The sequence below is a fragment of the Olea europaea genome, chromosome 18 (genome assembly GCF_002742605.1).
Source record: "Olea europaea var. sylvestris chromosome 18, O_europaea_v1, whole genome shotgun sequence".
Lineage (NCBI taxonomy): Eukaryota > Viridiplantae > Streptophyta > Magnoliopsida > Lamiales > Oleaceae > Olea > Olea europaea.
The window spans coordinates 13,283,990-13,301,474 of NC_036254.1; the positions used below are offsets into that span (position 1 = coordinate 13,283,990).

Below are 17,485 nucleotides of genomic sequence, written 5' to 3' on the forward strand. Positions count from 1 at the left end.
ATTTAAGAAACGTTGTTTTTATGTTTTTTATTCAGGAAGATACACCTGCACCACCATCATCTGGACTACCTGTGAAGAGAGCAAAAAAGTCATCGAAAACTCTGCAGTCACCTTTTGTTAAGGTTGATCCACGTCATGCTGCTACTGGATCAAAATCTAACACTGTAAACGTCGTTTTCCAAAATTATTCGAAAGGAGTTGATAGCACAGATCTGAGTTCATTTAAGAATTGGTTTGACAGAGGATACAAGCCCAAGAACAGGTAAAGTAAACATAGATTTTAAGTGTTTTTAGTGAATTGTGATCTTCTATTACTTTTTGTGACTACAACATTTCTGGTCACAAACAGAAATAAATTGGTCACAATCTTATTCTTTGTTTGATGAGGGCATATGTGTGTGCACATGGTAAAGTTCAACGATGCAGATAACATGATAAGTCCTCAATTTGTATGTGGCATTGTCACTGTTCATTATAAAACTTGGTGGCATGCGTTGATTGATTCTAATTCATCATTGAACAGCATGGTACAATTTTTTCACCATTTTCCACATATGCATAGTAGTTTTGTATTACTTATGTATATTCTTTCTTACTATAGCACTTGGATGCATGCTTTCATTACATAGACAACTTGCCAAGTTCGGCGAAGGTGTGAAGATGAAAGCTACCACTACAGACTGCATATTTGATATGTCAATCAAGTCGACATACTCCAAATTTATTCAAGACCCAAGCATTGTTGAGAAGAAAGACGAGCTAATCAAAACCATCAATGGTGAATGATTATCATTTAATACTGCTTGGAGAGAAGTTGAATCTGTGTTGATGTCTATTATGCCCACAAATCATGCTCATTGGATGTTAGGGCAACTTGATATTACTAACCATGTCCTTTACATATATAATTCAAGCAACAAATCATACAAGGACAACAAGGTTCGCGAAGGGGTTTTAACGCTTGTGAAGACTCTTACACATCTGTTAAAATTTGTCGGGCTATGGAAGGAAACTAGTGATAGTATTGGTGACAAATCTGGGGAACTGCATGTTAATATTGTCCATGGTTTACCCCAACAACAAAATGGGTAAGTTTCGCTATGGGCATTGCAAGTTTTATGACTTTCCATCAACATTTAGTAATTACTTATGATTTGTCTTCTTTAAATATTACAGGCATTGTTGTGGAGGGTTTTGTGATAAAGTATGCATAGTATTTGTTGCATAATGATCTTGGCAATATGCCAATCTCATTTGATGCTGGGAATGCCAGACTTGAAATTGCAGCGTTGCTGTTCAAAAACAAATAACTGAAGCAGATTGGAAAGGAAAGTTCAAAGTCAGATGAATGAGCTCCTATTGATGGCATTGTTTTCATGATGGATTAGATTGATAGCTGTTCAAAATTAGACAAACAGATATTTTTATGATGTAGTCGATAGATGTTATCTTTGTAATATGTTTTGGAATTGAATTTGAATTTATTTTTGTCAATTGGTACAAGGTGAAAGTATTGGTGTTTATGTAAATGATTTTGTTTATATCATCTAAGTTTTTCATGGATGTAAAAGTCTATATTTACACGGTCTGAACAGGTCACGTGAGAATATTGCACAGTCTAAACAGGTCACAAATAGTCACATGCGAGTAATGTGTTATATAACCGTAGTCACAAATCGTCATAAATAGCAACAGTTGGTTAATTTGCATGACTTGAATAGGTCACAAGTGATCACATATGAGTACTTTCTTATATATCTGCAAGTCACGGATGGTCACGAATAGTTTTGGTTAACTTGTTACATATGAACAGGTCACAAATACTTAATATTTATCATTGACACTCTTACAAAAGAAGTAAGCGTAGAATTGGTCCCATCTAGTGAAAGATGACATTCGAATTTAGTTTGAACACACAAGTTGGTCCCATCTAGTGAAAGATGACATTCAGATTTAATTTGAACACACAAGTTAAACAAAAAACATAGAGCTTATTTTATGCTTGAAATGGTCACAGACGGTCACAATCATCAAAAATAGAGTTACAATCAATGTTTGTTTACACAGTCCTTTTCCAGAAATAAGTGACATCGTGAGATATAATAAAAGCTCAATGCATAAATCTGTCAACTCATATAATCCAAAAAATACGTCGTTCGGCAATAAAATGAAACAATTTGTAATTACAAAGAATATCATTGTGTAAAAAAATTATGCTAAGCTATTTGAATTTCTTTGGATCTTTCTTTATTTTCAGTTTTTTGTCATTCTGGTTAAGTGGCACCAAGTTCCTGCATGTTCGTCGATTGTGCCTGAATTCACCGCATCTTCCACATTTCACAACTTGTGATCTTTCATATGCTGGCTTCTTTCTCTTCTCAGTAGGCCGTCCAGAACTTCTCTTTTGGTTTGGAGCTAAAACAACTCTATTACTTACATCTTCTAGCAAATTCCATTTTGATTTATTACCTATAGGAAAGACAGTCTCTTTGTAGGTATTTAGATATGCATCTCTTATGTAATACACATAGCAAAAGTCATATACATTCAGCTTCAATGTTGCTATTACTGCCAGTGCATGTGGATATGGAAGTTGATCCACTTGAAACATTCTACAATTGCATGTATGCAGAGTTATATCAATCATGTATGATGAAGAATTGTCTCTCACTTCAAACAAAGTATGACTTGCAGGTGAAACCTAAAAATAAAAAATATTTAAAGTTATATTTGTGATCAACATAATAAACAAAGTTTTCTTGTTTTTACCTTTATATTTCTCACATCATTACTTATTTCCCTTAACAACTTCTCATATTTTGTTGCAAACTTTGTGAAAGTGTCATGCGCGTCATCTCTATTTTTTGCAAAACCAAGATTGAACCATTTACCTCAATGATTCTAGAAGTGCTTCAATAGGGTAATTTTTTGCTGCCTTCGTGACTGCGTTAACAGATTCTACTATGTTTGATGTCAGAGTAGAGTATCTATCGGTTGGCATGTGAATCTTGACCATTTTTCATATCCAACATCTAACTACAAAATAATTTTAGTTATTAGATAACAGATTCAAGTAACAAGTCACATATGGTCACAGTTAACTCTAAAAAGTTCACAGATAGTCAGTATTATCACAGAACAGGTCACAAATGGACACATTCATAAAACTATATTATGTTTCAATTATAAATGAGACCACATGCTAAATATGCACTATACATTTCATTCATAATCATGTTTCAATTTCATGTAACAAAAAATGAAATATAGTTTGTATATTAAACATGTGCGATCACAGATATTCATAGGAATTTCATAACTTCACAAAAAAGTGACAGGAAGTCATATAATATATGTTTCAGACAATCACATACCAAATATCCCCTGATATCTTCATTTATTGAGTCCAATTGCTGCATTTGGTATTCTAATTCATCCACTGTATAAGCTCTTATAGCAGAATTGAATGCTTGTGTGACATTGTGACCTGATTTTGCATAATGTGAGTTCAAATTTTTCAGCAAATGGTATGAACAGATCCCATGCATTGCCTCTGGATATACAAATTCAATGCGTTTCTTATGCTATTGTGTCTATCGGATAATATACATAATCCATCTCTAGATCCGTACGCCCTCGTCAACATCTCAAGAAACCATCTCCATGACTTATCATTTTTATTATCCCCAATCCCAAAAGTTAGTATGAAGATATTGTTGTTTGTATCTTGTGTACAAGCTGTAAAGAGTGTACCCCCGTAGTGACCATTTAAATATGTACCATCAACAACAATGACTGGCCTACAATATTTCCAACCAGCAATCGATGCAACCAAAGCTATAAAATAATATTTAAATCTATCTAAATGATCAGTTTCTATTCGTGTGACTGTCCCTATATTCATCTGTTGTAACATAAAAAAAATAAGAGGGTAGCAACTGAAACGATATTGTTGGATCACCTCTAATCAATTTTAATGTTTGCTCACGTGACCTCCATGCCTTCATATAATTCACCGATACTCCATATTTGTGCAACATGTCATTTGAGATATCATTAGGAGCGTATATTGTACGTGAAGAAGTGTATTTGTACCTGATGTAGTTTGACACCATTGAACTAGATGCTTGTCGATGAGATCCTAAAACAATGTTTATTGAGCATGTGTGACCATTATAGATTTCTCTGATCTTAAATATTTTCGTTTCTCCCAAGTGTGAAGATCTAAATATCCACTTGCAATCATCTTGGGAACACTTTATTACGTAATCTTTTTTGTCCGATCTCAACACCTTATATTCAAATTTGTTTTGTATGGCATAGAGGGCCAAGCTCATTTTCAGTACTTCCTTATTGCGGAAAACATTTCCCTCCACTACTTCTTTATCATTTGCTTGAGTTATCAATGTCACATCTTCTTCAATGTTTCCGTTCTCAATTGTAGTAACCGAGTCACATATATCATGAGCTATTTGTTGTAAAGAAAACACATTAGTTGATGACTCAATGGTAGTAATTGATGACTCTGGGTATTGCAATGCACCTGTTGACTACCATGAGTCTGTAGTCATAACATCAACTGCAATAGGATAGGTCGATACAATGCCATCCACAAATCTTAGCCTCAAATACGTTAAGACATTATTATTACTTAGTATCCAAATTGGAGGTAAACTAGAATCCAAAGAATATATTAATCTCACACCTACTTCTATATGATTAAGCCCCAATTCTGAAATAACAAGGTTAACCAACTCATCATACTTGCACGTATCATTCACTAGTATAAGTGATGTGTGACCTCCATATAATAGGCAAACGTTCAAAATTGTCATCCCTAATCACAAACAAATAACAGCATGTCACATTTCATTCACTAAAATCTGGAAACGATCAGATCAATGACATTGATGAATACATGCCACAGATGAAGAAGTCACAGATATGTCAATACAGGTCACATAAGTTATTTAATGTAAAGAAATTCACATACGGTCAACAAATTTAGTGTCGCAGAGAATCAATTTTCAATGCAATGACATTGATCACAGAATAAACTAATTCTACTTATGGACTGTCAAAACATTTAACATATATGTAACAATCTATTTAATTCAGTGGTCACAACTAGTCACAATTAATGGAAATATGCACCGATGTGATTGAATCACATAAACAGTCATAGATCAACACGTTCATGACTGTAAATTGAAAACAAAAATTGCATACTACCAATGGTTAATGAAAAAACACACGTCTCACACTGGGCAAAATATAGTTTATTCTTAACGGCGTGAAATCTCTGATTATGTTTGGATAAATGTTTCAATAGCTTCGAAAACACTTGTTTCTTCAAAATCGTAAGCTATACTAAGTAATTATATGCTTACCTTCGAAGCCAGATAAAAAAACTTCAATTTCTACTTTGGGCAAATTAAATTCTTTCATACTCGAACTTCGACTTTCTCCAATTAAATGAAAATTAGCAGTATATCGATGTTATTGATCGATTGCAGAGAATGCCAGTGAAATTTTCGTGAGGTTTTGAGAGTTTTTGGTGAATCTGTTGTTTAGAGAGAGTTTTTGTGGAACCCGTTTTGTAGAGAAAGAAAATCTTGTTTGATTATGGTTGGAAAATAAAAAAATATCTTTAATTATGATATATTAGTAATTTGTAGAGATTATAATTTTTTTTTATCCAAATTTAGTGTATATAACATTATATTTTTATATATTTAATATTTTCAATTATCACCTGGATTATGAAAGTTTTAAGGGACTTTGTTAATTGTGAAACATGTTTTTATAATAGAGTAGATATGTGGTTATCCCTTTTCCTAATTCTATGATGGGGCCGAATTAGGTTAACAAATAGTTGATATATTAACGTGGTTATGGTCAGGGGCGGAGCCAAGGCAAAATTTTGTCAATGTTGGACTTTTCGGTTATGGATTTAATGATATTACAATAATGCTAAAAATGACATGGTGACAACACTAATAAGATTATCATCTTCTTCCTTATTCTAGGATCTGTAGCAAGTTGTGCAACATCAAAAATCAATTTTATTCGATATCTCCTCATCAACATTTTTTACGAAATATTTTTTTTTAAAGAATCTCTCCATTGACATTTCAACTTAAAATAAACCACAAGTGACAATTAAATACTAATTGATAAGAAAATAATTACAATTTTTTACAAATTGGTAGAATACCAGAAAATCATCACTAATTGTTTGACTAATTGACAAAAATCAAGATTTTAATAATCCATCACAAATATTACCAATATTCAATATTCACATAATCATAATCACTAATATTAAATAGAAATGTCACATGATCAAGAAACTTTTTGCTGCAAATTTGAGGACCCAAGGAAACGTGGATTTTAAGAAAGAAGTGAACTTTAAAAATATTTCAAAACGATGGTAGATTAAAGGAGATTTTTTAATTTCTTGTCGAGGGGAAAAAGTTAGAAAATGTCACCTTACACTTGGAGTTAGGGTAAATTAGTATATCGATTGGACTATAAATAAAAGTGAAACCCAATACTTTAAAAAAAAATGATAAAAAGATAAAAATTTGGAGTCCACACCAGGGAGAATAAGGAGCTACATGTTGATTTGGAAGACATAACCATAGGATTCAATTGTTGCAATTAACAACGTCCGATTTAGGTACGTTTCTGCTTTAGTTCATATGTTCTTGATGATCCAAAATGATAGATCTGACTATTTTGACAGTAATAATTTCTCCTACATTACAGGCCTACTAAAGTCAATTCAAGAATATGTTGAAAAAAAAATAGTAGTAGGCGTGGTTTGAGTAAATACGATTTTTGTATTTTGTGCCCATCTACAAAATATTTTGTACAGTGTCACTCTAATACTATCAATAAAATACATCTCTCTTTAAAACCCTAATCTCTCATCTTCTCTCGACTCCCCTCTTTCTCTTGCTTTGACTACATTTATTTATGCAAGGTGATGGTATGTTTGATTCGAGAATCGAGAATTCTCCTGCAAGAAATATCAATGGGCTAGAATTTGTATGTGTTACAGCCAAATAATTCAAATGTCTCCTACAATGATTATACTTATAACTATTTAGGACTTTTTGTTTGAGAATATAGTAACAAATAATGTAATTGAATTATGAAGTACAATATCAAAGATTTATGTAACTCGCATAGGGACGAACCTTCATTAATCCTAGCTAGACTTCGTAATTTCTTATTTTAATATTATTTAATAGTGTACCATTTACGTACCAAACAAGGTGTAATTTTTTCTATTATATAAACAATCACGAGTACCATTATATTATTTAAAAGCATAGTTAACAGAATCAGAATATTTATTTTATATGCTTCAACGATGCAAAAGTAGAGAAATAAATTACTATCAATCAAATTTTAACCCGAAAGAGAATTCTATTTTTTTGTTTTCCTTTAATCATGGGTTTTGGTGAATAAAAGTTCCAACAACAAATAAGCAGCAAAGTTTTAATTTCATGAAGAAAATTGTACGGCGAATAATTACAAAAAATTCAAACAAATCATTCTGTTCATTTAATACAAGAATCTTTTTGGACCACCATACTCGAGCTGTAATGCACTTTACCAGTTAAATTAGTAGCCCCTCTTAATCCGCCAATGATTGTTTAGCATGAAATAACTAGTGTGATAATTAGTTAAACAACTTGGGGGAGAAAAAATTTGAATGTTCATAATGAGCATGAGAAGAATGATAGATTAGCAAAAGAAATATATAGAGAGAAACGGAGAAAATTTTCATGTAAAAAACTTGAGGTAAATAAAATATTTACATCATTTAGATTCAAAAAACGAGGCCAAAAGAAAAAAGGATGCAGACACATAGTAAATTGGAAGATGCTACACTGAATAAGTTGTGGAGCCTAATTATTGTTGTTCTAATTTGTTTTATTAAAAAGCGGTTAAGGAATTTGGGTCCTTATAAATTTCGTCGAAAGAATTTGAGTTCTTGTAAATTTCGATTTTCCCTAATTTATTTTATAAGTAGGGATTTGTCATTAAGTTTTTTTAATCACCACCGTAAAAGAGAGAAGGAGAGGTTAGAGAAGATAAGTCTGCAATTTTCTATTGTAAATTTATTTCCATCATAATGAATTATTGCAGCAACGAAAAAGGATGTAGTCTCACGTTGAAGCGAAGCTCTATAAATTTAATGTGTCTTTATTTCTTTCTGTTTATTGATTTCTTTCAGTGGAATAAAATTAAAGTTTTTGTTTCTCAACACTTAGGGAAAAAAAGAGAAAAGAATTGCGAACTTTGATTAACACGGACAAATGCCATTGGTAATTATAGAAGATGAGGAAGGATATAGGATAACATGCAAGTAAGATCTTCCTTAAAAGAGCTAAAATTCCAATAGAGAATGGTTAATTATTATGTATATAAGTAGTCAAAGAAGATCAGAAGGAATCTAGCCTCACAAGCAAACAATGGGATGAATAAATCTCAATATCTTCCATATTTTATGCTTTGGACTTGTTCAGTAGTGATTTTGGGAATTGATTTTTTGATCATTAGAGAGAAAAGTGGATCATAATTGTAAAAGAATAAATAAAAAATAACGGTTGAAATAATGAATCAACGATAAAAAAATTGATTTTTTGAGGAGAAAAATCGCTACCAAACATGCACTATATAAAGTGTCTTGCTTGCTAGGTGATCAGTAAATGAAATCATTCTAGATTCCTAACTTGTCTAATAAAATAATAATTCATTCATCATACTTCTTTTTTTTTTTTTTTTACTTTTAGCTATTTGCTACTTTCTCAAGAGGAAGCTGTTTTTTGTTTGATAGAAAGTTTGCTTCCTCGTGATTTGACTGGATTCACGGTAGTTTGAACTCAAACCTGGACACAAGTAACAATTGGCTAAATTAAATGAATTGTTCCAAGCATATCAAACTAAAAATAATTACAAAAATTTTACAATCCCAATCATTGTTGATTACTGTTTCACCCATTCAATCTTTTCCAGCTGAATTCCAATCAATGAATTGTTCCAAGCATATCAAACGAAATCCAATGAATTTTCCTTTATGCTCCCTAGCAAAGCCTACATTTCCTTTGCCATCTACCGAAGTTTGTGCAATCACTTCCTCAAGGATCCGGCCGGCGCTGTGGCTGAGGTTGTGGGCGGAACTTCCACATTTCATGGCTCTTTTGTTACGACTTCACTTCAGTAACTAACCTTGTTTTTCATATCAAGAACTGACATAAAATTTGATAGAGCTCTCTAACAAATCATGGCTGTCCCCCGGGATTTCTCTCGCCCTCGAACCATTCTTGTATATAATGAAAGCTGGCAACGAGTTTATGCCTTCAGATTTGGCAATGGAAGGATTGTCTTTAACCTCTACCTAGAGTTTGTCGTGTGTTATAAGACAATGTCAAAATAAATGGAAAAATTAAATGTTATTCACTGTATAGATTTTGAGTAAACACAAAACCCGTGATTTAAGAGGCTGATTCTTGATAAGTTTGTCTTTTAATATAGATATCATATCAATGATGTACCTTAAGGAAGTTGACTGATGGATATCTCTTGTGGAGGTTTTCAATGAACTGCATAATTGTGCTGTCACTTAGCTTGCGAAAGAACAAAACCACGGATATACCTAGATAAATCAAATCCAAAAAAATCATATTTTAATCAGCCAATAATTTTGTAAAAAAGTACACAATTACATCACTAAATAATGTTCTTTTTTTTCCCTTATTTTTCATTTGTGGCGATTATTACCGGGAGATGTAACATAGTCTCGGAAACATTCGTTGCTTGATACCAGCACGACTTCATTAGAATGAACACAACCATTCTTCATGTCTCGGCTTCCATGCCGTCTCCATGCTCGAGCCTCCTTCAAGAGTTTCTCTACCTCCTCATCGTTCGTATTTTCTGTTAACAGCATCTCACAGTCTTGTATGCATGCTTCCCATTTTCCCAGCTACAATAAAAACATCATAACATTCAAAAACTATAGTCTCATCTGTGCCCGTATCAGACTTGTGTATACGTGCTGACACGACTTATTGAATTGTACCAGATGGCATATACTGTTTCACGACTACCTTAGCGTAACAATCGCCTCTTCTTAATCTAGCCTTGCTATAAGAAGGGCGCACGCCTAGTGCAGCGCTGCAATCCTCTATTGCTTTTTCAAATTGGCCAAGTTTGGACCTGCAGGCAGCTCGGTTACATAACAAGACTGCGTTGTATGGATCGTGATTGAGCCCTTCACCATAAGCAACACATGCCTCGGAATATCTTGCTGCCTTGAACAAATCATTGCCATTTGATCTAGCTAATGCCACAGCCTTTGTCCTCCTCAACACCGTGTTTACTTCCTTGTTGTTCGAATCCAACCTAGATGCTCGTTCAGCAGCGGCCACAGCATCATCGAACCTGTCAATTACACATCATTGGTATTTTAGACTACAGTCACTCGCTAACTGCTCTTCATTGAAATGGAATCTCTTTGTACACAAAAGATAAGACACTAACCTGCCAACAACCATGTTAACTTGAGCATGAACAAGTAACAGGCTTGTACTACCAATTGGGCCGAAGAATTTAATACATTCATCGATGTCAAAGTTTGGACCTTTTGCCATAGTTTCATCTGCTTCTTGGAGCTTATGGAGTTTCATCAAGGCCTCGGCTTTTAAGGAAAATATCTTCATTGATTTTAACAACAAAAACTAATACCAATTACGATTCAGTTTTAATTTAGAACCTGTAAAAGTAGAGCAGGATATGTAAATCGCATTCAGTTCTGGTAATAAAAGACTAACCAGTGGTGCAGAATCAGCACCGGCTGCTATAGCAAGGGTAGCTTCTTTTATAAGGGTATTCCAATCTCGCTGCCTCTTTACCTCAGTGCATTTGTTCAGATGAACTTGAACTTTTCTGGACTTGTTCATTGAATCAGGATCAGCTTCTGCTCCAGCCTGTTTGAAATGATAAGCAGCCTTCTCTGCTTCTCCTAATCTGCCAAAGAATTATATAAAGCGACAATGTCAAATTTGCAAGTTATGAATTAATCACTTCTCCAAGAAAGTTTTTATAAAAATTTACCTGACATATAGAGTTGCTAATCTATTATGAGCTCGTTGATAATATGGATCGATTCTAATTGCTTCCCTGCATTCAAAGGCTGCTTCAAGAAGTCTGCCTAAAGCAGTTAGTGCGGCGCTTTTGTTGCTCCTATAAGAAGCCTTATTGGGATCAATAGAAATGGCTGCATCATACAAAGCCAAAGCTTCGGCAAATCTGCCATTCTTGTAGTCTTCATTACCCAAAATTTTCAATTGCTCAGGATCCATCCTGGTGGAAATAGCACGACAAAGAGAAGGCTTTTCAATTTTTTTCACTACATTCCCTATAACACTAGTACTGTATTTCCCACTAGCAGGTGATTGCTCTTCTTTACCAGTTTTTGGAAGATAATCAAGAACATTGTTTGCTGTCGAATTCCCATTGCTACCTTGTTGCCTCAAATTACCCAAATTTCCAAACAACATCACATTACTGGACGATGCACGAACTAACTTACCTGCGCCTTTCGATTGCTGATGATCGGTGATCATGCTCTCGAGCTCTCCAGATATGCCAAGTCCATTTCGAGGCACTTTACGCGCTTGGCCATGGCCTTGTTGGCTAGGCGAGCTTTTTGCAGCTGCCATTGGAGGCGGGTGGTGTTGCTGATACACGGGAGGGGATCTCGCGTGGTTTTGGCCCGGCCGTGCAATGACTCTATCAACCTGTTTATGCAAAGGGGCATCTGATGAATCCAGGATAGTCGATCCTTCAAAGCCACCACTTTGTCTTCTTGAAGCCGGCATGCTTTGTACTAAGTTTACATTATTGTTTGGAGTGAAGGTATGAAGAGAACCTGTGGATGTTGATCTTCTAGGCCAAATACTTCGACGTCCAAAAACTGCATTCAACAGGCCACAGCCTGATCTTTTCTCAGGCGAGATTTCTCCCATATCAAATACAGTTTCCCAGAGAAGAAATTGGCTATTGAAATGCAAGTAATGAATGGAATAAAAATGGATTTTTCTAAGGGGAAAAACAGTAAAGTTGAAAACTTGTAGGCCAAGGGATTAAAGAACAGAAAATTGTATTTTACAGAAAAGGAGAGGACCCACCCATATTTTGATAAAAAGAAAAATGAAATACAGAAAACAGAAGAATATACAGAGAGAGATTGCTTGTACAGGAAGGAAGAATTCAGCACCCCAGGAGACTCTGTCTGAATTGAATTGATTATTTTTCACTGCCTCCTGGAGAAGGCAGTTGCCAACAACCACACTATCTCTCTTTTCTTGCTTTCTCTCTTTTAAGCAATGGAAATGAGAGATTTTGGCATGAGAGAGAGAAAGAGGAAAAAAAAAAAACAATAATTTAAACCATTTTCATTTTTATTTTAAATTCTTGGTATCTGAATCTCCAAAACTAGTCCATTAATTTAATTTAAAAGGGAGAGATGGCAGATTATTATTTTGATTGGGACTCCAAAAGAGTCGGTCATGGAAGAAATAAGGATCTCTAAATAATTAGAAAAACAAAGACGAGCACTCCTTATTTGGTGGAATGGAGATTCTGTATTTTTTTTTCTCTTACTTCTCTTTTCTCTGTTGATATGCAAATTTCTCCATTGAGGAGCTCACGTAGGTTAGGTAAATACTTTGAGCATCCCACGTATGACTAACACCCGCCAGCCAGCTGTATGTATCTTTTTTGTATAAGTTTGACTTACACAAAAGTCAAACTATTCGGTACGGGGTTGGAGCTTGAATCACTCAAAGTTTAGGGCGAACTAAAATCTAGAAAAAGCTAATATTGTCTTGTACCACCAATTAAAATTTTGCCCAACAAGATTTATAAAGCAGATAATTCCAATTTTGATTTAATAATACATACCACCAGGGAACGATCATACTTGTTCAATTTATCACTCTCAACTCAATTCTCCAGAGTAATATGTTGAAAGCGGGTCAAGAACGAAGAATTTGTTTATGAGTTGAATCTAATCTATTTTCTCAATAAAATTTCACTCGATTTGAATATTATACAATAAAAAGAAATTCATAATGTATTTTGTTATGGATGACCTTTCTTTCAATGCTAAAAATGCTTACTCAATATATGACATAGAGATGATAATTATGCTCGACTCTAATTTTTCACATTATCAATGAATACTACCCATGGTTGTTAGATTGTAGTTTTGAATTGGATCGATGAAAGAGACTTGCGGTTCAGATTGAGGATTGTAAGATACTATTAAATAATGATGATTATTTAAATATCAAAAATTATATTTAAGGTCTAAAAACAAATTATCAACTATAAATTTATAATTAACCAAAAACAACCAATGAAAACAAATTTTCAACCGCTTGTAAGGGTCCAAATTATTATTATTTCTGAGAGATAAACAGAAGTGAGAGGCAAGACTACGAGGGTCGAATGCTAAATTACTGATTTTGGGATTTGAGTTAGGGTCCGTTTGATTGGAATAATAGAATTTTGGTTTAAAGAAAACGAATTCCGAGGAATTGAATAGTTTAGAACTTGTTTTACTGAAATTTGTCAATTAAATGTGTTTGATTGGTATAATTTTTCACCTAGAAAATGTTGAAATTTTGAATCTTTTGGTGTTCGTTTGATTTTGTTTTTCATGAAAATTGTCAATTAAAGAAATAAAATTTGCTACAATTGTGGATAAAATTTATTTTCATTGCCAAAAAAATAAAAAATAAAAAATTTTAAAATATTGCTGGAAAACCTATTTCCCACTAAACCCATGGGAATTGCAATTTACAAAACCAAGAAAAAGGGATCACGTGGGGGTGGGGGTGGAAAATCAATTGTCAAGAAAATTTTTGCAATCAAACAAGAAAAATGTGGAAAATAAAAACCGTGGAAAATAAAAACCATGGAAAATTTCTCAAATCAAATAGGCCCATAGAGATTTTACATTTTTGTTTAGCGTACTTTATTTTTCTTTCTATTGTTTTGGGTTTGGAGTATATTATATCCCTTATCTAACTTTTAATAAAAAGGGGAAGAATGGTTTATTATTGATGCAATAGTAAATAAATCCAATTTTACTATACATGATGTCATTTTTTTATTTTTCATTTTGTTTATGTCAAACAAATGTTTTTCCACACATCATGTCGCTAGCATTAAAAAAATAATAATAATTTTAGTAAATATAAACTGTCATAAAAAAAAACTCTTCACACATGAGTTTTAAAAAAAAAAAAACTCTCTACACAGTGCGGAAAGATGACAAACTATGTGCGGAGTAAAAAAGGAAAAAAAAACTCTTCGCATAGTGCGGAGAATTGACAAACTCTTCGTACAGTGCAAAGTAAAAAAAAAAAAAAAACATCTTCGCACAGTGACTGTTATGTGCGTTGCACGAATTTTGCATTTATCGTATTTTTATTAGTGTATGAATTTTAGTTTTTTGAAAAATTTTTGAAGCAATATCTAGAAATATTTCCATGATATAGGAAAATAATTGCAAATTATTTTTACAATTGCATAACAATATTGTATCATTTAGAAAAAATATACTTGTATATTTCATACTTGAAGAAGAAATATACAAGATTATACAAATTATTTTGTTTGTATTATTTGATAGTGTTGATATGATTGAGTTGAATGTGAAAATTATATTTCTAAATTTTGTGTAATTCAATATTGAAAAATTGAAGATTGAGCACCATATTCATATGCATTTATATTTTGTGCTTCATATATATTTAATATTTATTTTATGCTTATATTAAAAAAAAATATGATTTTTTTTTTTAAAATTCGGTTTGATAAGTGAATGTACGGTGTTCTGTATTCTCGATATTTGTAAGTGCAAAAATCGGTATATAAAAGTACAGTAAGTTACAAATATGGTAGACAGCATATACGGTAAGTTGTAAATACGGTAGACAGCATATACGGTAAGCTGCAAATACGATAAGTTATTTGCAAATACAGTAGGATGCAAATACGGTAGGTAGCATATACGGTAAGCTATATATACGATAAGTTGCTTGCTAATACGGTAAGTTGCATATATGAATTTATAATTTGTTATAAATGTATAAAATTTATTTAATATTGAATTTCTTAAATATTAAATGTTGTAATTCAATATTATTTCCTTTTTTATAATTGTATTTTCGAGAATTAAAAAAAAAAAGTGGTCACGAAATTACAAATTTTTAAATGTGTTTTTTGTTAAAGATAAAAATGATTTTTTTTATTTTATTTGTAAAAATTTTTTTATTGTAATTTTATTAGCATAATAAGAAGATTTATTATGCATTTTTATTATTTGTATTTTGTGAAGAATTTTGTTTATAGCGATTGACAAATATTATTCCATACACGCATCATGCCAATAACATTAAAAAAATAATAATAATTTTAGTATATATAAACTCCATGAGTTGGTTTGTCATATCTCCGTACTGTGTTGAGAGTTTTTTTTTTTTTACTCCGCATTATGCGAAGAGTTTGTCAACTCTCCGCACATGTTCAATTCTCTTCGCACTGTGTGAAAAGGTTTTTTTCTCTCTAGACATTTTTTTTTAATTTTTACTTCGCACTTGGTTCACCTCTCTCCGCACTGTGCGGAGAGTTTTTTTTTTTTTTACTCCGCATTATGCGAAGAGTTTGTCAACTCTCCGCACATGTTCAATTCTCTTCGCACTGTGTGAAAATGTTTTTTTCTCTCTAGACATTTTTTTTTAATTTTTACTTCGCACTTAGTTCACCTCTCTCCGCACTGTGCGGAGAGTTTTTTTTTGTTTTTGTTTTTTTTTTTTTTGCAATATTGAATTACACAAAATTTAGAAATATAATCTTCACATTCAATTCAATCATATCAACATTATCAAAAAATACAAATAAAATAGTTTGTATATTTCTTATTCAAGCATGATATATACAAGCATATTTTTTTTAGATAACATACTGTTATACAATTGTAAAAATAATTTGCAATTATTTTTTTATATCATGAAAATATTTTTAGATATTGCTTCAAAAACTTTCCAAAAAAACTAAAATTCATACACTAATAAAAATAAAATAAATACAAAATTCGTGCAACGCACGTGATAGCGACTAGTTATGAAAAATGATGCCATCCATGAAACGAGTAATCTTGAGCACTTGCCCAAACTATTGAATTTTAAAAAGATCATAGCCAAAGCCTATTATTATCATGATCATTTTGGATCGTAGATTTATAATCCTAACAACTCGGAATCCTAATAGAGATCTAGAAGATTGTGATACTACTCAATACAAATCGTTATAGCAATTTCAGCAACCTTATTTGCTACCAACCTTTGAATTTTTTATTCATTTGGTATTAAGTAACAATCGTTGCATTCAAGCGACAATATAGATAATTTAGACACAAAAGTAAACACATGAATTTTAGACATACTAACCTCCTATTTTCAATTGAGTATTATATTTATCTTTGACAAATTTTTAGCTTGTATCTCATCTAAAATGATGTTAATATACTTAAAAATGCCATTGTGAACTAATGATGTTTGTTTGTTTTTTTGTTTTTGTTTTTTTTTTCAACAATTAGTTATAATAAATTTGCTCAAAACAACCTATAGCAATATAAATTCACAGGTTGTACAAGTCTTTTTAATAGTAATGATTAGCATCAATATTGTCAATATCATCAATAAAAAAAACAATTAGGCTCGTTATTCAAGAACTTATTCAAAAATATCGTACTGAGAGGAACATAAGAGTTTATCACTAGATATTTAACTATATAAGTTAGTCCAATTCGTATAGAACCTATCATTAAAATCCCTCTAGAGGGCGTTCAATTATAAAACATGATTATCATTTATTAAATGTAAATTTTGAACTTTAGTTAAATTTTACTTGAATTATAGAAAGTAAACGTTTGTAGCGCCATGTGGCACTCACCATATAGCAGCCTTCTTAAGATTTTCAAACCTTTCTCTGATTCACAAAGTGACTGCGGGGGAAGACAAACTTGGAACTGGGAAGCCATTCCCAGGTTGGAATCCAAAAGCACTGAACAATCCAAACCTGTATGCAGCAGAGAAGGAAATACATTTGGGCTCATTGTGTCAAGTTTCACACACCAAAACCATGGCAATTTTGGATGGTCATGTCATATCTGTTTTCATTATGACACTAAGCCCCCCGTTTGTTTCTCATTTTTGGAAGAATGAGAATGAAAAATATAGTCGTTACGGACTTCATACAAGAGATAGAAATTCAAATTTAGTAGCTTGATGTAATAAATAATGGTCATATTTTTCATTTTAATAAGAAAATAATGGAAACCAAACAGAGGCTAAATGTGGTCTTTGTCCTGAAAATAGGAATAACGTACCAC

The 17,485-nt window shown here is 32.4% G+C and overlaps 1 protein-coding gene across 1 annotated transcript; it reads right to left on the reverse strand.

Moving 5' to 3' along the window:
• Positions 1-8,909: 8,909 nt before the first annotated feature.
• LOC111367524 (inactive TPR repeat-containing thioredoxin TTL3-like) lies at positions 8,910-12,671 on the reverse strand. The gene is made up of 7 exons (XM_022988454.1): positions 11,134-12,671; positions 10,851-11,046; positions 10,561-10,733; positions 10,128-10,461; positions 9,799-10,003; positions 9,573-9,673; positions 8,910-9,415 (listed from the first exon to the last, which is right to left on the reverse strand). The coding sequence occupies exons 1-7, from the start codon at positions 12,045-12,047 to the stop codon at positions 9,260-9,262; spliced, it is 2,079 nt and encodes a 692-aa protein (XP_022844222.1). The 5' UTR covers positions 12,048-12,671; the 3' UTR covers positions 8,910-9,259.
• Positions 12,672-17,485: the final 4,814 nt, after the last annotated feature.